General features: G+C 37.0%; 1 protein-coding gene across 1 annotated transcript in view; it reads right to left on the reverse strand.

Annotated features, from left to right (window-relative positions):
* Positions 1 to 26,266, reverse strand: part of WWOX (WW domain containing oxidoreductase) — a 531,047-nt gene that overhangs the window by 390,081 nt on the left and 114,700 nt on the right. Inside the window, exons 6-8 of the mRNA XM_055818936.1 lie at positions 25,257 to 25,345; positions 10,134 to 10,319; positions 6,207 to 6,471 (exon numbers count right to left, since the gene is read on the reverse strand). Of these exons, the coding sequence (XP_055674911.1) occupies positions 6,207 to 6,471; positions 10,134 to 10,319; positions 25,257 to 25,345 (540 nt within the window). The remainder of the gene's footprint in view (positions 1 to 6,206; positions 6,472 to 10,133; positions 10,320 to 25,256; positions 25,346 to 26,266) is intronic.

Here is a 26,266-nt window from a genome sequence, read left to right on the forward strand (position 1 = left end):
GTATCACTTAAACATAAGTTTGACAATAAACTAGCTTATATTACATTTTAATACTAGATAGGACAGGAATTCTAAGTGCATAGAAGAATTTTTGCACCATCCTTCCAAAATTATTAAGACCTACTTTGAAGGCATTTCTTTACCATCCTACTACAACCAATAAAAACATTTTTTCCACATATGCCTTCTTTCTTTTAATCCAATTCAGTAAATTTTTAATAATAGCATTCTGCGAGGAAGTACGTGCTACCAGAGTTCAATAAAATAAGTGTCCTTCCATGTTACTAGAGGTACAGTCCATAAACTTGTATGTTATAAAAGAAAACTGTTGCTTAGCATTGCTTTAACATTTACACTTCAGGCATTAATCCATAAAACAGGAGAACTGCGTATGTGATTTACACACTCTCTACAACAACTGCTAATATCCAGTAGATAGTTAACGCCCTTTCACTTTCCCTTCATCTTTCACTTGCTGCCCAAAACTCAATTTGAGAAAAGAAACTGACATTTTGATCAAATCTAGACTGTGAGGCTCTTTCCAAAAAGAACTGCCTGTTGCTTTTCAAGAAACGCCAGTGCATTTTCAGGAATGTCTTAGGGAGGAAGACCAGGCCAAATTCTACACTGAAACACGCACATACCCACCCTGCCCGTGACTGCTCTTGGAGCTGAACATGCACAGCTGAGGGCAGAATTTGGCCTGAAATGTGAATTCAGTAATGGAAGCCAACATCAACTCAACACAGCCCACACAGATCTTTGGACAGCAAAGAATGTTTACTCAAGGAGGGAATACTATCCCCAGCTCTAAGGGTTATTCCAGCTTCTTTAGCAAAGAGCAGAGGAGAAATAAAAGCTATGATGAGACTGCAGGGCTTCTTCTGGGCTTCTATCAAAAGCAAATAGATGTGATCACTAGATAGAAGCAAGTCACTCCTATAGATGCAGATCCATTTCTTGTCAGAATAGCATTTCTGAGTTGATGTTAGGTGTGTGCGCACATAATCACATAAAGTTTAAATTAAGACACTTCCAACATATGACAAAAGTAAAACCAGAGAGGCAGTTGTAGGCACAGGGAGCACCCCCTGCCCATACGAGCACTGCAATACATGCCAGCTGCCTGACACTCTCCTGGGATAATAACAGAATGACAAGAACTCATTGTTTTATGTAAAACTAAGACATTCAGAAGACTTTGGGGACCTTAAAAATATTCCTTATAATTCTTAATAGCAAATATTTTAAATAGAAAGTCCAGTTCTGAAAGGCTACTAACTTTAGGGGTGGAGGGAGAAATCAAAGAGCAGTTCAAGTATAAGTCTCTTAGTGAAAAATAAAGGAGAATGGTCTTACTGCAGCTAGCTGGTTCTTTAAAGGTGACAAGTTGAGCTCTTCTAGTTGTAATTTATATCTCAGCAATAGAATCAATGTTTTATTCCCAACCATTAAAAGTGGGTAACACATCTGCTAAAACTCTAGCACAATGGCTGGCTTTGCACTGCAACAGGAAATGTAACCCAATAGTCTCAGAACTTCTACAAAGCCTAGCCATTTCTTAATGTAAAAGGATTTGAAAATTCAGTTCACTGAAACATCTGCTAAGCTCTTGCTGCTCTAACACATGATATTCTTTCTGCTCTGTTACCTGCCAACAAAAATATTTGGTTCTATGTAAGACTATCACAAGTGTGTGATAATGGCGCTCTGCTTCTAATTTTATATGCCATTGTACACTCACAAAACCACCTGGGGGTGACACCAGATAACATACTTGGTGTAAGCTCAAAACTTAAAATAAATTTATTTAATTTTACTCTTGTATGTAAATAGTAACAAATCAAATGGGTTCTGAATGACTAGCATTAACTTAAAGCAAAAGAAACAACTTAGTCAAACTGTTCTTGAGCCAACTTTCAAGAAGAGAAAAGGAGAAACGGAGAAAAAGAGCATGAAAGAGCACCAAAGAGAGAGGTAAAAAGAAGGGTGGGAAAAGTAGGGAAAAAGCCCAAGGAAGCAAAACCCTAAATCCTTAGATCAAACCAGCTGAGCATATGCGTGGCCTATGCAGTTACTTTCACAGCTTCTGCTCCAATCTGTTATTTACAGTGGCCACTTTTTTCAATTGAAATTTAATTATACTATAAGCATCTTCAATTTATTCAGTAACTATATAGTGGTAAGTAAAAGAGAGGACCTTTGAACATAAGTAAAGCTACACTTACTAATTTATTTGCAACTACTGCTTTCTACAAAAAAATACTTGTTCTCCATTTCTGTCTAGCAAATCCTTGTAGATTTTAGATCTTGAAAAGAGGTGGGTGGGAAAAAAAAGGAACAGTCTTTCAGTTTCCAGTGCTCTACTTAACAGAAGTATTTTCCGTATACCTACAGCCATCAGTGATTTAAATACTGTGTTATGTTTCAAAAGCTGACCAAACAGCTCTCCGTGACTAACTGAAGAGTTCACTATAACCAGCACAAAAATACCACAATTTTTATGCTGTAATCACTCATAAAACAGGTTTAGAAAATGTGAAGTTGCAGTAAGGTATGATTATTTACAGAAGCAACTAAAATTATGCCTCTAAAAGCCTCACACCTGACAGGCAGATAAACCCTACCTAAGTATGCTTGTTCTTTTAGGAAAACAAGAATCTAAGTGATCTGCAAACCTTTTCTTTAAGCAGAAACTTAAAATAGCCTGACTTCATGAAGTGTCGTAATTACTGAAATTAAGTCACCCTAGTCACAGCAAATAACAGCAAACAGGTAAATAAAAGTGTTACATAAGAATACTGATTCTCAGTACTTCAGGGAATTGGCTAAAACCAAACAGCTACCTGCAGTGTTTCCTCAGCTAAATTCCGTCATGCTGAATATCCCAAGTATCACATGCTGTAGGCTGCATGACCTCTCCCCAAAATGGAAATTCACAGTATACAATAGCATGCATTTCCGAAGAAATTATGACATCATCATCAACCAAAGTGGAGCTATTCAACACTCAAGAACTGAGCAACTACATTAAAGAAAAATAATAATTTCAGATACACAATGTATATTTCTTCACTGTTGGAAACAAAACAAAACAATTACTAAACTGTTATGATTTCTAGTAAGTAAACTTTAAACAGATGTTTAAAGTACCACAAAATAAATGACAACTAAGTCAAAGGCATGAAGACTAATTTCTCAGGAGGAACTAGCAGCCATGACAGAATTATACTGTTCTCAACAAAAAAACAGTAGGGAAACAAATGTATTTTCTAATTTTTTGCATCTAGCTTCAAAAGAGCTGAAACTCTGAGTGTTATTCTGAGCTATCCACCACTCTCGGAACATCTAGTAAGTCTATCGTTGTGAAATACAAATTAAAGATAGAATTATTTTTTATTAGAAGATTTTACTACAATAATGTGAAAAGGCCCCAGTTAGAATCAGGTATGTGCAGCTGTAGTCTGTGTGTGTGTGTTTATGTGTGTGTACATATAGATATACATATGCACATATGTGCATGCATCTATACAGACTTCAGGAGCCTCTACAGTTCAAAATGTAGCAAAGAGCTTCAAACCGGCTCCAGAATGATTAGCTCTCCACGTACCACAATGCTGCAAGCAGCTAAAGCTACTGCCTCTGAGATCAAAACTGGTGCAGGCATATCTGCAGGGCACCTGGCCTGAACTGATAAACCTTACCTCTCTCCACACAACCTTGACATGAACCTCTCAATTCCAGTTATGGACTCAGCTCAGTTGTGATTACTTTAAATGATGCTGCATCATGCTGCATTGTGCAATGCAGACATCCTTGCAAAACACTGGGATATACAGTTCACAACCTTGGGACTGCAACTTTAAGCTTTAAAATACACATACTTGTTTAGGATACAGTATTCTGACCAAAACATTAACCTAAACTTTGGGGAGCTGCCGCAGAAATACTGAGAGAAAGCCCACAAAAAGATCCTCAACGAAGTCTACTGCAGTTTGGTGACAGCACAATCCCTAAAAAGGGAGAAGCAGGGAAAAAAAATTGCTCCCTACGAATCTTAAAATAGAAAAATTCTTACGCTGGTGATGTTGAGAATTTCAGGTCAGCTTTTGGGCATACCCAGGAAGAGGAACTTTTCTGTTTTACTGGCAATCAAAACATTGGTAAGGTTCAGGGGAACATAACAATTCATATCAGAATATGAGTTATAAACCTGATGCTTATCCTCAAACTCATACCCTCTTTCACAACACTCAAATAACTGCAGTACAATGCATATAAACACAAAGGACTTACTAAAGTGACTGGGCTTTGACTAGAGTGCACTATTATTCAGTGCTGATATTTTTTGTATTATATTTTGTGTTCTCTTTTATGTACCAACCATAAATAAATAGATACTTTAAAAAAAATTATCAATTGCTTTAAAGAAATCAAAATGAACTTCAGTGTTTTATTTTGTTCCTTAGAGGATGAGATTATCCGAGCAACAAACTCAAAAGGTTCCTTTGTGAAAATACATCAGAGCAAATAAAACTAACAATTCATAAAAGTTCCACAGACTGGATTCTTTTCTTGGAACACCGATAACATTCACTTAGTCATTCTCAGGAGAACTTCAAGAATGTGTTCTATGAACTATCCCTAACAGAGCAGAGGCATGGTTTTAAAGGTCCTGGTCAAAAGACATGCTGTTGAAAGATATTATTAGTTGTCCCAAGGTGCCAAGAACATTCACTTAGCAATCTCATGGACACAAATAGGTTTTGCATATGTACGGGCTGCAAACTGCAGGCAGAGGTTACAGGTGTGAAGACTCTCCTGACTGACATTGTCAGTGCAGCACAATAGAGTGTTTGTATTTTTGCTTCATGGATCTTACTGAAGACCCATAATGTTCAAGAAGCTGTTCTTTTTTGGACATGTAAGCAGAGTTTTAAACACTATAAGATGTGTTTTCCACTTACATTAACCCAGTATAAATTACGATTAATCTCATTATCTCAATGATAATTAAATGTACAAGCCAACTTTTTTGTGCAGCTATACATAAAAATTCCACCACTGATTTGCTCAGCTACTGCAGGTTATGTGGTAGATTAAGCTAGGTAAGGATGGATCTCTCTGCCTCAACAGTTCCTTCTCTGCCCTTCTTCAAATAAAACCAAATAATTTGGTCTGCATCACTAGCTCAGGGAGACGGTAAGTTATGGTCCACCACAAACACTTGTCAGCTGTGAAGTCTTCTGTAAAAGGGGCCTGGTTTGGGCTTGAACAAATTGCCATGGCTAGGTGAGTTCTGCAGGGGTATGCATCTTCTCATTTCCCTGATCTGTAACTGCAAACATTCAAGGCAGACCCCCTCTCCCTGCTCCCCCTTTTGGGAATACCCTTTGTCAGTGAATAAGGGATGAGAAGCAGCCAATAAGGTTAAAGGAAGCCAGTTCTCAATGAAGTTAAAGTCATCCTCTGCCTAAAAAAACCCTTTGGATTCCTTATAAATTATCTGGGTCAGAGGTTCAAGGGATAAGAGTAACCCTTCCAAGTGCTGGAGATGCTGCAAATTCTTATGTAATGAAGCCTCATGATGTTGGCTATGAAAGAACTGCATAGCCTTTCATTATGTCACAGTCCCAGTCCAAAGTCCAACGGAGACAAAGGGAAAACACCTATTGCCTTCAGTGCTTTATAAGAATTAAGAAAATTGTTGGGTTGTTGGGTGTTTTTTTTAAATATGAATGAAGGTGCTTTTACCACTGAAAGCACTTTCCCTCAGCCATTAATAATGTCTGTAGTATCTTTTCTAACTAGGGCATCTGTTTACATAAAAAAAAAAATGCAGTCAAGCATATTCCACTTAAAAACCAAAGACATTTTTTTGATGTTTTACATAAACTGAGCACAGAAAGCACGCTAAATGATTCCACACCTAAGATGTACAACTACCTTAATCACAGTGAAAATCATATACTCAAAGAATAAAGTCATGCACTCCATCTAACAAAGTACCTTTACTGAAGACTGACAAAGTTAATCTAAAACCGTCGAAGAATCCTCTTTTAGAGCATTATCTTGATACGATGTTTGTCATTAAAATCAGAATTGTAGTTATAAAAGGCAATAGGTCAAAGCAGAAACACGCATCTGGATTTCAGTAACTTTATTCCCAATTTGAAAAATGAAGATGTGTAAAATACTTCACTTACCATGGATTTGGTGAAAGGTCGAGCCAAGGTAAACAGCAGGGTATACACCCACCAGTTACGATGAATGGAGGAGTAAATCATATTTCCAGGATGCACTGAATTAGACGTCACCCCATGGGGAGAAAGGCGTCGGTTCAGCTCATTGGAGAACAGTATATTGCAAAGCTTGGAACGATTGTAGGCCAACATAGCCCAATACTCCTTCTTAGATGGAGAAAGCAGGCCGAAATCAAGTTTTCCAGAGTCGTCCTTAATTTCTGTAAATCTAAAAACCAGTAAATATGCCTTAGATACCCCAGAGTTAATTTCACTCTCATAAGTACAACATAAAATGTAAACAGAGTAGAACTTGGCCAGAACCAACATAAAACAACGGCTTATTTAGCAGTTGAAAGTATCTACTGGAAACTGTTTGAGACCCAAGGAACAGTCCCATATAACATGGCAGTAAAATTATTGAATACTTAGCAAAAGCAAATTATAAATAAAACAAGTCAAAAAAGGCTCTAACGATTTAAAGGCATTGTAAGTAACTTACGAATCAGTTTATTTTAAATCCAAGAAAAGATTTTGCCATAGATCCATGAAAACATAATCAACTTGGAGGCAATAATGTAGCATAAAATAACTCTGCATTAGAAGCAGAGAAAACCAGCATCCTTCCATTTCCCCTTCTTCTCTTTCCCTAATTATTTCATCAAGTGTTCACATACTACACACTTTCATTTAAGTGTTAAAGTAACTATGGATGAGTCTCACTGCCTCTTAGACTTTTTTTTAGATTAAAAATTGATGAACGTAAAGGGGTTATAACCTTGGTAACTTGCCATCAATAGTCTTATATGTTTAAAAGATAAATGTAAACAAAGCCAAAATGAGTTCTGGCAGAGTATAATGTTTTTAAGTATACCCATGGCATGGCTGAACACAAATCAAAGTAACTAGTTGATGTTTTTTAATTGGGTCTGACAGAGTCATTAAACACCAGCTGTTTGTTTCTTTCTTTCTTTTTTTTTTTTTTTTATAACAAAGTAATGAATGTTCTAAAGACATATAGATGAAGAAAATGAAGTTTTAATATAGCATTTTCTCCCCCAGTTCTTACAACTTGAATTATCAATTTAATGGTATATCTTTACATTAGAAAATAATACTACATTCAGTTACAGAACCATATTTCATTCAGAAGAGCTACTAAAAATAAAAAGGATTTAGCAAGCTCTTTTTAATACTCAGAGTTTTCAGAATCAGCTGGGGAGAACAGGGATAAACATAATTATAGTACACACTAGAAAAATGTTTTAAAATATCTTTACTAATTTTGCATCTCATGCCCAGAAATGAGAAGAGATCAGCTGGAATTTCTACATTCATTCTGCGAGCAGAATTATAATACACTCAGAGAAAAGCAACCACAGTATTTGAATCCAGGAATCAAGAGGAATCCAGGATGTTCTGTATCTTGCAGAATTAGCCCTTCAATTTCAGCAACAACATTTCTCTTTCATAATTTTCGGTTAGATAAAACACATTTCTGAAATTAACAGGACTATTCTGGGAGGAATTTCCTATATTCATTCCTCAAGCAACCATTTATGACACTAAAAATAATCTATAAATAAAATACTTTGTGTATACTGTATAATGGAAACACGGTGGCATATTTTGAGTCCAGTCCTGCAAGTGTGCTTGTGTGAGTCAATGTTACTTACGGTGGCAACCTCACTGAGTTCAGTAGGATAAGGGCTGCACAATCAAATTAACAACACAGAAATAAAGACAGAAGGAAAGTCAACCTACTTATTATTCTAATTTTAATATGATGTGCTTAAAGTACCCAAAAGCTTAATTTAAACAGAATTCATTTGTGCTGAATCCAGAGTAGTAACTAGAAATGAACGAAGAACCAGAGACACAAATAAGTATTTTGCCTTGGAGCAGTCTAGTATAATATTTTCTGCAAACACTGGACTTTATTTTTCCCCTAACAGGGGGTCTTGACTGCAGTGAAAAGATCCAGCCAAGGTTTATGGAAGTAATTAGACACCAACACTTCTGTTTTACAACATAGTTTAAGGCTCAGAGTTCTCAAGTAGGTCAGATACCTAATGTCTAAACTAACTCTGCACATCAGCTTCTTCCCATTAAACAGATTGGGGGGAAAACCAATAGTTATTTACAATTATCAGTTTAAGTGTTAAGTTATGTCATAATACATTAATTGGACCTCTTAGAAAAAGGGAAATTTACTAGTTGTGTTTATTATTTTATTCAAACATAGACTGTACTTATTTTTTGGTGGACTTCTATAAACCTTGGCTGATCTTACTGCGTTAGCAATGAGCCCTTCAAAAATGTTTTTGAAAATACAGATAAAGACGTTCAGAGATGTAAGCTCTAGTTACACATAGCACTTAATAAAGTAAAAAACAAAGTTGTCATTTAAAATACTGTCAGATACAAACTTACAAAGGGGAACAAGCAGCTGACAATTCTACATAATCTCCCATTAAATAACAGCTCATTTATACACATCCCGTTGTGCCCTCCACATCTGGCAAGTGATTGGAGTTGGCAGATTTATTTCTAGAGCTATCTTGCCTGCCCCGCAGTAGCCTCCCTCACTCCTAACAGGACTCTGCTACTTGCTTTCACAAACCTGGTGTGATTTGCAAAGATAAGGATGTCCAGATTTTGTTACCACCTAATTACTAGACATTTCATGTCTTTTAACACTGGGAAGGATTATTACTGGCATTTTCTATTGCTTCCTTTCATTTCAGCCATCATAAATTTAAAATGGTAAAAGTAAATCTATCTGCAGTGTGTCATTTATACCATAAGCCCCTGTGTTTGGAAGTGATAAAGGTTTCAGCCCGACCCTTGGCTGGTCTCTCTCTACCAGGTCCCTGGGGTTACATTTTATGGAAACATGATTAAAAAAATAAGCTTCATTCTAGGTCACTAAAACATTTCAGAAATATGAAGGCAGGGAAAAGAGAGAAAAAAAAAAAAAAAAAAAGCAGCACTCACACATTCTTCCTTTTGGTTTGCTACAGTGTTACACATGACCAAAAGTGAAATAGAAATCAACAGTAATGTTTAAAGCTCTAAATGATAGGTCTAATCCTGCAGTCCCTGAACTAAATCAGAAGGCAGTATGTGGCTTCAGCCCACTAAAATTCAGAATCAGGGCATGCATTTTGCACAAGGAACTTGATTTAATTTAAATCAAGTCCGTCTTTTGAGTTATTAACACAAACACCACAAGCATGTCTGAAATAAGGCAAACCTCATCAATGATTTTTTTTCTCCCCAATTGTACCTCTCCTGGCAGTAGAAAAGACAAGCATCTAACATTTTAATTAAAAAAAATCACCAAAAGAGGCATGGCCAGATTTCTAATATGTATTAAGTACACTACATCCCATTTTACAATTATGCAGCTAATGTCTGCATTGAATTCCCTAATTTCTCATTATAAAACAATTGGATTTCATCTAGTAGTTTTTAATTGCATTGTTTCTCCTGCTAAAATAACTGCACATTCTTCTTGGTAAGATGTTGAAGTTGTTGAATGATAAATCAATACAGGTCATGCCATTCAGATTTAATCAATTATTATTCCATCTCCTTGCAAAATCAATGAGTGGTCTGAAATGTGGCGAAAATCTGCATTCATACAAAGAATGATCAAAAAATATCTACATACTGTTATAAAACTAGAACACACTTTATCCAGCAACACAGCCAAATCCAGTAACATCCACAGGCATTAGTAACGCTTCTATTTTTAAAAAGCTTATTCTAACGCAAATGCTTTAGAGCAAGGCCCTTCATTTTCAACAACTTTTGCAGTCCTGCCATAACTGTTTTATGCTCTAAGGATTAAAGATTTCAGCTAAATCAAAGGTAACATTCACCAACCTGTGTGATTCGGAGGACACCACCACAACCCTAGCAGGAGATGACCGGCGTAAAACGTCCTCCAGAAGCTGGACAAGGTAGAAATGTCCCAAGTGGTTCACCTGGAAGGTGGACTCCAGGCCATCTTCCGTCAAGCACCAGGGAGCACCAAACACGGCAGCGTTGCAGATCAGGATGTGAAGAGGCCTGAATAACCAGAAGTTATTAAATAACACAGAATCAGGAAAAAGAAATCTCTGTGACACACGTGCCATTCTATTCCTGCACGAAACGGGCCAAGGCGTGCCTGGGGTGTAGGTGTGACGGCTTCGGCAGCGGCGGGCGGGCTCTCTGTGAGGAGAGTGGGGCCGCCCCGCGCCGGACATGGCTGGTTCCAGCCAGTTCTGGCCGGTTCTGCCACGGCCCCACCCGCAGCGCAGGGCTCAGCCCCTCGCCGCGCTGGCCAAGCCTGCGGGAAAGTGGATTGAAGCAAAGGCAAATCGCCACGCGGCAGAGAGGAGTGAGGGGAAGACGTGGAAGAGCAGCATGAAGAGCAGGGTGAGAGGAGGAGGAGGGGAGGAGGTGCCCCCGGCGCGGGGCGGGTGTGCCCCCGGGCTGCCCCTTGGCGGGACCCGCCGCTGCAGCTGAGGGAAGGAGCAGCAGAGCGTGCTGACCGCAGCTCAGGGTGCGGGAGGTGGAGGAGCTGGGACGAAGGCGGGAAGTTGAGCCTGGGCAAAGGGCAGGGGGAAGGCGGGAGAAGGTGGTGTTGGTTTTGCTTTTGTTTCCCACTATCCAAACCTATTCGAACTAATCAGCCCACCACAACATGGCGCCTCAAGAAAACTACCACAGCAAGACCACACAGCTTTTCCACTTCCTTCCAAAGGATCAAGTAGAAAGGTAACACTTCGCATTTTGAGAACCAACAGGCCCGTGTGCCCTGAACTTTCGCAACACCAGTGATCAGCAGGTGGATGGCTGACACATGGGCAGGTCACCAGAAGACCTCTATGCTCCCGCAGCTCTCCCCACTGCTAATCAGGAAACAGTCTCCTGGAGCATTTCGGAAAGGAACTTTTCCTAGGGGAGGAGTGACTCCTATCACTTTGTTATGTGGGGTATGCGTCTGTTCGTGACATCTGCACAATTAGTAGGGTAAAAGTGATTAAGAAACAAGACATAATGCAACAAGGCATACACCCACACGTTTTATACTTCCACGGCTTGGGAAGTATGCTGTTAAAAAAAATACAAGTTTATAAAAGACTGAGTTGGAAAAGAAAAAGGTCCTCCAGAAGCTGTAATCTTTGGTGGAAAAACTGCACACAACACATATGAGATCCTTGAGACAGAATTCTTCCTCACTGAACTCAGCTAACCCAGTTTAAATAGAAATGCTATGACAAAGGAACTAGAAAAGAAGCTTTCCTAACTTTCTTTGCAAAGGGTAAGATTCTACCAAACTAAGCTAGAAAAGAACCTAGAGTGTCACATACCTCTCTCATTCAGAAATCAGGTCCAGAAAACTTCAAATTCCTTTATCTCTCCACTGCAATCTCAGGATGCTACACACCTTGCAGCCTTCCCAACCTCCACAGCAAGATCAAGGACAAACATCCTTTCTGTTCTTTCTTGTCTTTTTTCAAATCCTTATGAAACACAGCAAAGACTCTGGTTCTCAGACCTCAGGTGGATCTACATTTGCTAGATTATATCATCTCTAAGGAAACCTTGGCACCAACAGTGTATTCTTGTCCTTGAGTGAGTCTGACACAGCAGACCTCACACAGCATGCGTACCTGAGCTGAAAAACTCAGACTTGGGAGTCTGCATCTGGCATCCCTGGCCCTGATATAATCAAATAGGAAAGGTCAGACAAAATAGCAATAGCCAAACAAGTACCTTTCATTCCTACGCTACCACGCACTAATACCTGTCATGTCCTAACACCACAATATTAAGACCTGTCACATTTGTTTGTCTACTCCATTCCAGCCTATTATGCCTTTACTGCAATTGGCCAAATCCCATGATACAAAATCAACCACCCAACATAAACTCTAATTCTGAAGATAATAAATAAAGCACAACTGGGGAAAATAGCTGCTTGCCCTCTGTTCTTTTCAAGTACTTCCTAACAGCCCTACACACAAAAGATGACAGGAGACCCAGAGTAAGAACATTTTCCTGCATGGCTGAAGGACACACATACTGCAACTTTGAGCATCTGCAAAAGGAATTTTGGAAAAGAATGTGAAACATGAAACCCCAGGTTTTCAAACAAACATAAGTAATTAGATTCCTTCAGGCATGTTTGAAACCCCCAGATTTTGATAGCCCAGCTTTAAAAAAACATTTCTGGGGGAATCAAATGCACTTTACCTGAATACTGAGCTGCAGAAGCCTCAACATAAACAGTAGGCTGTATTTCCTTATTAAAATAAATTTCAACTTCAAGCCTGCTGGGAAGTTACCAATATAATCTGCTTTAATAACAAGTTAACAATCTAATATCTGTACCTGTGCCAACTTGGAAAATCTTAACAAAAAGCTTCAGAAGCAGTATGAAACATCTGTGTACTCTGGGAAGCTCATTTTCTGAAGTGCTGAATTTCTGATTTGCCTTTTGGTCAGTGACACTTATACGTAAAATATCTTCACAGATATAATACAACCGCAAAAGAAACTGAAGATAAAGGGGGATTGTCCTTTTAAAGGCAAGGTTCTCTTCTTCTGTTCAAACCAACTTGCAAAAAAGGCAGTTCTTTTTTTCATCTTTGCAGCCTCACTCAACACAGCACAAGCAGGCTATTTACTAAGATATGCAGGATCATATTTTTTAAAAGGTACCCAACCTTTTGAGGCGTATTTTATGAAAACATTTTAAACCAGAGTTCATTTTGCCTGTTCAAGATACATCTGCCAAGCAGAAAACAAAGCTTCATGAAGCTTGAGAGTGTCTGTATGGAAACATTGGATGATTCATCATCTCTTCTGAAAGTTTATGAAAAGCTCTAGTGAGAATTAATTTACAGATTTGTAAATCTGCTGGGAAAAAGGAACAAGTTTCTTCAACATAGATGCAATTTTTGGTATAAGAGCATCCTGTATGAGAACACACACACACATGAGAAAATACCATCGCCATCCCCTGCAAAAGCAAATATGTCACTTTTTTCCAAAACTGTATCCAATAATTGTCATATGTACTATGAAATAAGAGATCATTTTAAGACAGAAAGGACTCACATGTGAACCAAAACTATATTCTACCTATCCAAACTGTAGTATCCTTCATTAATACTAATTATACAATAAATACCAGAGGCCAAATATGCACTCTATGCTTAAATCTGTCAGCTCAATTAATTAAAAAGATGATTCTAGCATTATAAAACTATAAAATGTAGTCACTTTCAAATTGCCTGGTCATTTAATTGGGTGTTATAAAAGAAATAAAATTATGTTTCAGCCATTTTCATGAGATTTGTATTCTTCAAGCAACATTTTGTTCTAAGTTTTTAAAGATAATTAAAATTAAGGAGTCTGTAATTAAAAGAATTTACACTATTCTATTAGAAAAATCTGTGAAGAAATATAAATACAGAGACATTTTAAACTAATATACTGAAAAGCTAATATCAGATTCCCTTTTAAAATTATTTTATTTTTTATTAGCATTAGTGGTTTAAAATGGTTCAAAACTGACTTCTCTAGAAAACACCACAGAAAATAAACCTAAAGGGTTGTATCAATAGATACTGCTGTAGTGCTTCCTTTCAGCTCAGAAAGAATCACCTCTCAGTTTTGGATCCATGTCCATTAAGCTATTGGTGTCACTCGTCAGACTGCTAACAAAGGTCCAATTATTGAAAATTATCATCTAAGTTTTTGTGACCTGGGCATTTACACACCAGGAAATGAATGAGATAACTATATGGTGGCCGTTACATAGGTTATGAATTTCAGCCACAGATGACATATTCTAATCTCAATGGTGCAGAGCTCTATATCACTGAACATATCATTATGCAGGAACAAAATCTTTAAGATATGTGACAATTCACACCACACATCTGGCACTACAGCTTTGCTTTATGACAGGAGTATTTTTAAGTCATAGCAGAACTATGACCTTGATTTCACAAGTTCATTAAAAACATTGCTGTGATCTACATTAGGCTTCCTCCAGAGCCCAAAGGAAAAAAATCCCCCCTCAGTTTAAAACAGTTTGTAATTCTACATCAAAGCCACAGCTAAGGCCAACAAAAAACGTCAGCAGCAAAGAAAAATTTTCTTTACTGTTTACTCCTGGTATCGACATTACTAAAGTGCTCCTTCTAACCGTGACGCCTATTTGATATTTCTGGAAACACTGTATAGTTAAAACCTTGCAGGGTGTTTTGAAAATTTACCCCTACGTCTCCTTAAAATGTCTTCAGTCAGTGACTTACATCACACCAAGTGAGCTAATGTGGTCTACCATTACAATTTAAGAATGCACTGGGACTTGAACATAAGCTATTCCATCATAGCATGTAGTCGCTGTTTCTTACTCTTCACAGCATGACTGAGACCCAAGAATACACTGCTTTAACTGCTATAAAGCTACACAGCAATTCTAGAAAACTCTCACCATGCTGGTAAGTGTACAACAATTTAGTAAAAAAAAAGCACGTAGAATTAACAGGGACATTCTTAACTGTGAATATCTCAGCTGAAAACCATCTAGTGTCTTGTGTACTTCACAAGACTGTGATACATTTCTAACCCTTGGACTGAGCAAGTCATTCAGATGTTATAAGCTGTGCTCCATTCACTGTTAGAAGCAACAAAGCAATCCAACTGCTTTGCACTATTTGAAAATCCGGTAAGTGAATACATTAGAGACAGAAATTAAGTTGTTGCTATAAATCAGTTAGTTATGAAATTTAATAATCAATTTGTTAGCACCTGATGTAAAACTGTGATCTGTCAGCAGCCTCCCAAGCTGGCTGTGTGCAGCAGTAGATATTTCCAAGGGAATTAATTACTGATGATTTGCAAAGGTAAGAATAATATTTTTCAACAAATGTAGCTTGTGCACTAGGAGGTTAAACAAACACCACCAAAATGTCAACAGAGTTCTCAGCTTTGGTGTTCTCCCATTTCAAACGTAATGAAATAGTTAACGAGAAATTATGCAAAGGGAATACTTTCAAATCTTCCCATGAAGCAGAATGTCACACCATCTGGGGCACTTCTCAAGTGATTTGAAAAGTTCACACTGTTTGGAATTACACAGAAATTCAACAGAAAAGGCCTTGCCATATCCCCAAAGTCCCATAAGCAACTGTAGACCTATGTCAGGGCCAGTAAAGAAGGCAGAGTTGTGACTTCTCTTCCACAAAGAAGCAAAGTCACAGCCCACCAAACTTTTCCATCCCATAACTCTGAGCACCCATGTTGCTTTCTCTGACAGTTAGAAAATGGTACTTCCTTCATACTTGAGGGAATGCCTATATTCACAAAGGAAACAACCAACACACAGGCCAGGCTTGTGGCTCTCCAGAAAAAGGGTGAGTTAAACAACCAGCTCCAGAAACCCTTCTCAGTTTTACAAGCAGCACTGATGGGAAACTGAGCAAGAAGAAAATCACTAGGAGTCAGACAGCAGCATGTATACCATATGTAATCTAACACTGACCCCAAAAAATTTACTTGTTTGATGAAAAAAAAAAAACCACCCCAAACCAAACAAACAACTAAAAAAAAAAAAACCTGCTTAACTCAATTTTGGAAATGACTGCTTAATGTTTAAGTTCCCTTTTTCTAAAAATATTGACTGAAAAGTCAGCAAAAATACCCTCTATTGCCACCTGTCAGCTGACAGAATTGAGGATCCTTGTCAGACAGGCTTCATTTTAAGGCAAGCCACTAACACAGGACTTAGAGCCCTGATGGATGACCTCCTGCTAGAAGCAAGGAAAATTCTCTGAAATTCATCCTACTGGATTTCTTTGCAGGATTTGACACTGTTGATCAGCAAATACTTCTGCCTCACTTCCAAGAGATTAATGGGAATGGACTGAAACTGTTTCGTTTCTTCCTTCACACCAAATACATGGGAACTATTACGAGCAGCTGCCCTTATGTCTTCATAATATATCATCTGCATACTGGCATATAGGTCAGCTGTCTCTCAATCATTATTCATTACCTCTATAAAATCTTAGGTATACAATGTCATAAAAGTTTGGAGAAGGAACAGAAGTCTCAACAGATTTAGAATTAAACAGAAAACATCCATTAGTCTTGGATTTCCCTTTATTAGCTTTTCTTACACATATGGGGGGGGAAAAGCCAAGTAAAAAAAAAAAAAAAAAAAACGCATCACCTTACACTTCTGGAAATTAATAAGTTATCTTCCTTTGGAGAAAAACTTTGTCATTTTAGTTCCTTAGGGGGACAGAACAGTTTGAGATGCCTACTTTTCCTCTTAATGGGGTCCAGAACAATGTCAACTACTGTGAAAATTTTTAAGTTGAACTTCTGAAGAGAAATTCAGACCCAATATTAATAGAAGAAACATTTAAACATTTTACCTTTTTAAACATTTAACATTAAAAAAATTTAATGTTGACCTCAAACTGACCTTAGTAAAACCTGCACTGCCCAAAGCACCTTCACTCAAAAATGAGCCAAGCTGGGATTTCTCCTTACACTCTCGTTTGAGTTTCACAAAGACTACACCCAAAATAAGAAAAGCAAGGATGATGTTTAATTTGTTGACACGATCTGCTTCCCACACTTGCCTAATTTATACACTGTAATTATGGTATGTGATACTAGAAATCTGAGAAATTAGAAACTTTTTAATCTGTACTTTCTTGTATGGTATCATTACATCAGTAAATCACTCATTTTTGATAACAAATCATTGCTTAAAAATGAAGGTGAGGATTAGTATTTGTACTTGCTTTTTAACTTAGAACTACAAGTCAAGAGGGAGGAGGAAGAATTACATTTTACAAGCATATGGTGTGTTTCTTCTCTCCATTAGGTTCATACCAGAGACTCTCTCTCCTTTTGGGTACCCATTATCCACAGCTCTGAACTCCCTTTTGCATAGCTATAATCTAACCCTAGATTTCCTCTGACTGATAGCACACAGCATACTCAGGGTATTGATATTAACAATAGGTGTCAGTGCTGTTCTTCCCTCATCTCAATGCCTCCTCCAGACCACATTTCAAACCAAAATCCAACCAAGAAGCCACATTTTCCTTTGTCAGTGTTGCATCTTTGCTAGTTCTGTAACCCTAGGGACTCAAGATACCTCCATACATAGAGATTTTGAAAGTCCTAGGGCCAGGCTGGGATAGGATAGTACTCTGCAACTTCATTTCTACATCCATTCAACCTTTCAGCATTTCCTTTCCACATCCTCTTCCTTTTCTCAAGCCTTGGCATAATAAGAGGAGCACTTTGTTCCATTCCTTGCCACACCTTGCAAAGATGTTTTGTTCTGTTTAAAATCTCACTGATGCTTAAGAGACACCAGCAATGAAAACATAGAGAATCTGGTGATTTTCATTCTGCAGCTCATACAGCATACATCTTTTTCAAAATCCCAACAGCAAATCATTATTTACATGTATACACAAGGAGTTACAAACAAGTATAACCCAGCCGTAAAGGAACATTCATTTTCACAATAATCAAGGAAAGATTTGTTGTTTCTGCATGTACTTCTAAATACAGGAGTTTCATTTGTACACAGTAAGTACTTGTCAGAAAAAAGAAAGCTACAGCTCACAAGGAAGGTCAGTTACTACTTTTTATTACATATTCGTGATATTTTCCATTGAAAACAGCTAACTCCTTGGAAAATGTTTTCAGGACCACAGTTGATCACTCAAACAATAAAACACTTCATGCATTTTGAACATTTCACTTGCCAATGACAACTCCTTCCTCTGTTTTGCCTAGAGATATATAGAGCTGTAATAGAGTTCACAAAGCCCCTAGCAGCTGTATGCTGCCATTCAGACCTGAAAAGATTCCATGTTGTGATAAAAATTAATGTACTTTGACATCCTCTGGGATTTTTGGTGCCTTGGGAACAGCTAATGAAGAAATACAACCTTTTCAGATTATAACGCAAATTTTTGGATTCGAAGATTACGACACATGTGGTATGTGCGTGGCCTGTCTAATATTCAGCAGTAAGGCTTCCATACCCAAGTGCCAGAAGACTCTGCCTTCATGTGTTTTAATTATCTCCCATAGAAAGCCTTTAACTAAATAGACTAAATATGTTTTAATGTATGTGTAATTAAATTGCTAATCTTGCCTTGTATTTCAGAACTTTTAGAATACAACATCAATTAAACAGAGATCTTCTTCAAACCTATTAAGCTACAATGCTGCAAAATCCTTGTTTTATTTGCAACAGAAAACTTTTTAATCATGCATATTAAGTCATACATATTTTACTTCCTTAGATACTCGAAACAGTCTTCACAGCTAGTGTATCTTGTGGAATTTTTTTAGAAAGACAGAAACCCAAGACTTCATGAGCCATCTTAGATCCACCTTGGACTTCGGCACAGACACGGTTCAAGATGGGAACCAGAACAACCAGTGTGTGAACAGAAAGCCACAGGAGGGTTACCAAGGTTTCTTCCTTAGGTTACGTGAGTGCAAAATATCCAAAGACAAGCAGTAGGTTCACAAATTTCAGCACACATTCATAAAACCATGCAACAAACACCTAACAATCTTTCTGTTAGTAATATGTAAAAACACTTAAAATTTTTGAAGATGCAACTATATGTAAAGTTACGGTGAACTGCCAATCCTATCTTTATTTTAATATGGACTTTTACTTAAAAAAAAATAATGTTCCACAATACAGTAGATGACATGAAAAATGATCTGGAGAAAACATCATGATCCCTGCCTCCAATAAAAGCAGGGAGGGCTTAAGCTTAGGAGATTTAATTTGAAAAATAGTGGAAACAGTTTGTGGATTCACATGACTTGACACATGCTACCACATTGGGGTAATTGTGTATGAGAGCCTAAAAAACAAAGAAAGAAGAAAAAGAAAAAATATTTATGCAGAAAGCCAATCCCTAGGCTTTAATAAGGCACAGTACCACCACAAAGAAAAAAAGAAAGTTTCACCCTAATATCATTATGTCTGTTTCAAATGAAGTCAGCCTTCGATCTTATTTAAATTTAAGATACGTGCTGTCTGCAACAGCAACTTCTGAACTATGCATGTTTCAATACTTAATTCAATGTGGATATTTTTTGATATCTCAAAATGTACAATGTTGTCCAGAAGTTTGTGCCTCAGTGGCACTGTCACAATGCCAACTGAATTTGAAGTTGAGAAGACAAATATAGTATCTCAACTGTTACTAGTTTTAATTGACAAAAAGTCTTTCTATGAATGGCAAAGAGTTAACAGATTTGCACAGCATTAGGAAATATGTTCAAATTTGGAAAGACAATACACAGTGGCAACGATTATCTCTGACAGAGATACATCTACTACAGAACCATTAGGCATATTGGCATAATGGCATCACTAGTAATTCATTTAAATCATATATTCATTTTTTCTGGATCTTTTAAGTTATATATGCCACAACTTACTAAACAAATTCCATCTTTACGTATGTATTTATACGTGTGAATGGAATTTATCATACGAGGTCTACGATTTAATTGTGGTTAAATTAGAATTAAAAACCAGCTTAACACATGTGCAATATGTCAGTTATGATACACGAAAACGCAGAAAAACAGTATTCCAGAGTGAATTTTCAGCAGGCTCTGAAACCTTAATTGCACCCGCAAGGTTTCAGAGGGCTTCTGCTTCCAGCATGAAAAATGAATGCACTCATAGAGTCTGAGGCCTCAGTTAAGGAGGCCAGCTGAAAACCTGGCCCTCTCCATTTTGGGTCTGCTAGGGAAGTAAAGAGCGAGTAAAGTTCCAAATGGAGAATCATAATTCATAACTGCTGTCTCTTCCATATTTCTACACAGAGCATAAGTGAATAAACTGTCAGCATATGCCAATTCTTACCACAAAAAAAAAAGTCCTGTTTTAAAGTATAGGAAAGTAACTGCAGCGAAAAATCTACATATGGAAGTCCTACATAATTGTGAATTGCTGCTACCAGTTCAGAAAATTCTAAGTAGTAGCTGTTGGCAAACACTATTTTACATCTTTGAAGTAATTCAAGATTTTTCAGGATAATTTCATTTTTTTTTCTCAAACACTGAGAACATTAAATTGATGTCTTACTGTTTGGCTGAAGATAACTTTAATTCAAACCAAGTGGCACTATGCACCACTCAAAACTAAAGAGGCACATAAAATTTCATCTGTAACTTTACTGCCCACTTCTGCCTGCTAACCGTTTTGCTCACAGAAGTGTTCTTATGCTGAGGAGCAGGCAAATGCCATGATGCCATGGTTGTAAATACTGACAACAGGTAGCTGTTTTGGAAATTCTGTAACTGAAACATTAGTGCTGTCCCGCAATTAAATTATGCAGATTTGAGTCAAATATGTAATGATTAAATTAGGAAATAGATATCAAAATACCACATCCACAAATCCACACCTCTACACAATTACCGGTCCTACAGACCCTGGAACTATCCAACACTGATGCTGACTAAATTTAAATGCTACGTTGCATGCAATCACAGAAGGGCAGTTATTTTGTCTATGAAGTGGATTAATATCAACCATTATTCCTCACATCATGCTTACTCAATGAAGAGGAGATTCAGTTCAGTGTTTTTTAGTTTCAAAAGCCTAATACAAAAGATTGGTTGGTCTGCCTCTTCCAGCTGCACAAAATTCTGCTAATGCTATATCCATCTTAGCCCTGAACATTATTATAAACAGATCATTTGTTTGATTTTCCAGAACAGAGACATTCAATCAACTGCCTGAGCTGGAAAGTAGCAGAGGGAAAAGACTAGATACAGATAAAAGAAGTAACTTGAACAAATCTAGCCATTTAGGTACACTGAGACCTCTTTTCTTACTCTCATACTAACCCTAGCACCATCTTCACATGGAAGGAAGGTGGAGCTCATTCACTCCTGCTGGAAATATCCAGTGGGGAATATATCTTGACGACAAGCTAGGAATACTAAAAGATCGCCAGAAATCACCGTAAAGTAAAAAAAAAAAAATAAATTAAAAAAAAAAAAATAAAGAGAGTTTCATTTCAAGCTACAAGAGAGCCTAAAGTTAGTTGCCATTACTGTAACATAATAAACTGGCTTTCTCTAAAGAATTTGTTTTCTAAGTCATTCAGCCCTGTCTTTTACCAAGTTAGATTTCCATTTTATGTATTAGTCACACTGTGTTCAGGCTGTGCTACAATGAAGTAAGAGGTAGATCAAACATTAAACAGCAATATTGTTTTATCTGTCTTCTCCCAAAGACAACTTTGGGAGATCCAACTAAGTTATCACATATAGCTTATTCTGCTCATAGAATCTTTGAAAGTGTGAGAGCAAGAAAAACTCGACAGCACTGTTCTGCTTGTAAGGAAAGTTTATAATCTACTGCAATGCAGGACCTGAAATAATCTGAAAAAAACCTTCACCCCCAAAGCTTTATCTGAAACTGCACAGATTTTTTTTAAAAAAAAATCTCAGAAAGAGAAACAGCTGTATAGTTTCTGAATCTCAAGAGTATAGATAATGCAAACAAAAAAAAAAATCACAACTTCTTCTGGGAGGAAGAAGGATTTTCTAGAATGTATTTATAAGAATATGGCAAAATTTACCATTGTTTCTATACTCTGAACCCAAATTTTATCCGTGGAGAAGGCTGCAACACCTAACAAATCCAAACAGGAATAAAAGATTCTTATAAAATCTCAGAAACGTGATAACTTGAAGATGAATCATCTGATTTTTACTTTCAAACAAGGAAGCTTTCTTAGCTCTTAAGTACTACTCCAATTCATATTAAATGTTTCTTTTCAGAGTAACTCTTTTCTCCCATCTATTGTTTGTGTTTCTTTCAACTCTCTCTCTGCTGCATCATTTGCTTTCTGTATACAACCAGCCCCTGGTAAATTTCTGCTGAGCAGAGGATGGCTTTTCTTCATTCTTCACGTAGTTTCCACAATCTCTCAGATTCTCTAAGCACATTCAAGGCAGCTTTTTTTTTTTTTTTCCCCTCTAGAAGTTATGCGATTAAGGCAGCATATTTACAATCTCAGCAATTTTCCCGCTGTTCCCCACAATACCAACACCATCACCTTCCCCAGCTGCAATAGGTTTGATGTTTTAACTCAACGAAATTTAGGGATCTTTTCTCTGAAGTAGTTTCATTTTAGTTTTCTCATCCAGGAAGAGATCTGTGAAACACAGTCCTTGAAGACTCTTTTCCAATAGCTATCAAGGAGGGAAGAACACCCTCCCAGATTGTGATGTGACTGAGTACATCCCTATATCTACACACAAAAAATAGTATCTAGAGCCAAGAGGTATCCTAGAAAAGAAGAATTTCAAAAGACAAGCTAATCTGTTCTCTACTTTATAAATTTCCAGTTATCATGTCAGGTGTCACTAAGACCAACAGATTCTGTAGAATACCAAAGTGTCCCAAAAAGCAACAGTGGATCAGAGAAATTAAACAGACAATAAATCTGCACCCAAAAGTTTAAGCTGTTCACCACTGAATACTAAAGCCCTCTTCATATAACATGTTGTGAGAAATAAACTACAGGTCTTTATTAAAACGTGAATTCATATAAAATTTCCCCATCACATGTTAAAATTACTGTCCATTTTTTCCCAGATCTATACAACTCAGAACTCAAATGATAGTTTACTTTAAAATAAAAAAAACCACTTTATTTGCTTTTCCTTCTACTTATATTGTTATGAAATTTGTAAGAGATTTGTAAGAAAGAAAACTCTACATACAACGTATTTTCTGTACTAATTAACAGGAGAGCTACCTACCACAGGAACTGGGGAGACTGTATCACAGTATGCCTTCTCCTGCAGGTGTAGGAAATCAGAGATATCAAAGCCTTTTTAGAAAGTTAGGATACCAGCAGACACTTGCCAAAGCATAAAGAATAAGACTCACTCTGTCACTGAAGCCTGTAAGATTTCTTTCAACTGCTCATAAAGCTACTAATGTAAAGGAATCAGTGATCTGACAAAAAAGCCTCTGGACACTACAGCAAAACAGATAAACAAAAAGACAAAAGTAGTTAGTGTATGTTAGGGCTGGAAAACACATAGGGCTAGCATTGTAGTAATAAGATGCTACTTCCATATAATTGCTTTTCTGACCACATACAGACATAGTTAAATCACAAAAAATCAAAGCCAGAAAGACCTAGTAGGTCTTCTGGTCCATTCTCCTGCCAGTGCAGATGATTGTAAGGTAAGTCTTCTGTATCTGTATCAGATAAAAGATCTACTGCTACAGGCAGTGTGTGGGGTCTGGTTCCATCCAGCCTCAGATTTTAAACAAAATATAACTGGAAATTCATTTTGGTCAAACCCCCGCAAGTCTCACAACAGATTCAGACCTTAGACTTTCATATAATGCTTGGAGTAGCCCTGCCGCACACACACAAACAAATCTGAGCACATAACAGAGACAGAAATATCTGAAGGCAAGGCAGAGGCTATAAATGCTGTCTATTACTAAAATTTTTTCCAAATGAAATGAGCGAAACTTTAGTAAAACCTGTCCATCACTGACAGCGTAGCTTAACAGACCTACACTGGTAAAATAGTGTATACCAACAAAAGTAAAACAGGCTTTAATGAGTCTGTATCTTCTCATTTTTTAAGTTCTCTGGCATGTTCACTTTTAAGGATTTATAAACATGCATACCAAATGGACTAGCTAGGATGACCATGGTATGATCTGCAACACACAAATCAAGTTAAGAACTGCATTTGGAAGAAGGATGGTTTGAACTTTTCACTGTACCATACAGTTCTTAAATAAACGCAGCATATTAAAAGCATGAAAAAGCTAAATTAGAATACTTACTGTTCTTACGTTAAAAAAACAAGTTAGTATTAAAGCAGCAATACTGCAAAGATTTGTCTTTCTATTTCAAGAAAGCCTTAATATATGAAGATGATATAAGAAAATATTGTTACCAAGGATTTTGGCAGCAAAGAACTTGTGTTAGAAGTCAGTTTTGACAATTCTTTGAATCTAAAAGACCTATAAGTACTAAAATGTCATCTGTCTATCCATCTGAGATTTAGCTTTGGCAGTATTTCAAAAGTGAAAAAACCATTCTTTGTTATATATTTTCCCTACGAAAATATATTTTCAAAGCTGTCTAAGAGACCATATTCTCTTGAGAAGTAAAGTAAGATGTATATGTGTTACAGAAATATTTGCAGAAAATAGCTGAGTTTGAATACTCACAACAATCAATGGGTCAAAACCAGATAAAAGCACAAAGTGTGGCATTTATTGTCAAGACTTGGCACTTAAAGATTTCAAATAATTTCTTCAATTTAGAGATTCATTGTTCTGTTCAAGCTAAATTAAACCATTCAGAAGCTACCCTGATTATCTCTATATAAATTTTTCTATTGTTAAGTGATGTCATTATCATCCCTTCTCACCCCTTTTTTTCTTTTTTTTTTTTTAATTATTGACTGTTCCAGATACAGGTCTGGAAATTGGAACTGTCTGGATCATAGGGCTATTTTTTTAATGCTTTAAAAATAAAAAGAGACAGAAGGTTAGAAAAGAAAGTAAGACAAGGAGTGCACTAATTGCCCATCCCTGACCTCTTCCAAACCACTGCAAAACTTACAAAAGCTGCCTGAGCTGTTTTTTATGCAGTTCAGCTTTGGCCTTTTTCAATAGCCACAGGGGCATCAATGTCCCTTTCAAAGCTGGGGCTATACATGGAACAATAAGAGAGCTGTAATTATTTAATTTTTTTAAGATGAAAACAAATTATCTTTAATTTACGCTAAAAAAAATCGTTTGAAAAGATTATTCACTAACTGTAGTTGCTGATCAGTCCAACTATGGTGAATTCTGCCAGCTGTGTTCAGCTGATAAAGACATTAAAATAACAAGAAATTATTACATGGAATTTTCTGAGTACTTACACATTCTTGGATTTGAATGCTTCAGCAAAGTGCTGCACACTCTGAAGAGAAGCAAGGTCTAAGGTCATTGCTTCTACCTTGGCTTTATGCTGGAACAAGAGAAAATACCAAAAAAAAGATAAATAACAGCAAGTTTAGTTCACAGTATCACGTTACAGTAAATGTGTTATGAAACTTGTCCGATTCCCTTGTTTAACATTATAACCCCAAAGTGAATACAAATCATCAAAAAGAATGGACGAGCACAACAGTCAGTGCCAAAAGTAGCATTGCAATTTTGTGGTTCTGCTAAAAACATACACTGTGTAACACAACTTTATATAATACAATGGACCGACATGAGCTAGTGTTAAGGTTAATATGGTATCTTTTTTTCTTCCATTTTGCTGCTGAAACTTACGTAACTCATGAAATAGAAAGTACAGTAAACTTTATTTTTAATGCATGGTATTTTTTACATACCATACCAATAGAAAAAATACTCAGTAAATACTCCATAAAAATAAGCTAAATTCTAACTTGTATATATTAATCCAAAACAATCTATTGCTCATAGCAGGTGATATAAAGACAGTATAAAATGAGTATAGGAAACAACTGATCAGCCTACACAGTTCTTCATACAATAAGAGTTTACTGATACATAGTATCTTCTAAAGAAATTGCTTATGTACTAAAACCCACCTTCTCACCTAGAAGAGGATGTGCACTCCCATAAAATGACAGGTTAACTTGAAGGGGCTAAAGTTAGGCAACACCAAAACAACTCTGCTCAGTACATTGAGCTCTAAGATCCCTGTTCTCAAATCTTTTGAAACACTTACACTCCAAATCCAGAACAAAATGAACCAGAAGTCTATTTTCATTGCAACCACTAAAGAGAAAATCATCACAGAATCAAGCGGGCGGTGCTTCTTTCGAGCCACAGTTCTGAACCAGCTTTCACTTGACTGCAGCTGTGTGCGTGTCTGCACCGCAACATCCAACAGTTGTCGTTGGTTCTTCCACAA

The sequence above is a fragment of the Falco peregrinus genome, chromosome 14 (assembly GCF_023634155.1).
Source record: "Falco peregrinus isolate bFalPer1 chromosome 14, bFalPer1.pri, whole genome shotgun sequence".
Lineage (NCBI taxonomy): Eukaryota > Metazoa > Chordata > Aves > Falconiformes > Falconidae > Falco > Falco peregrinus.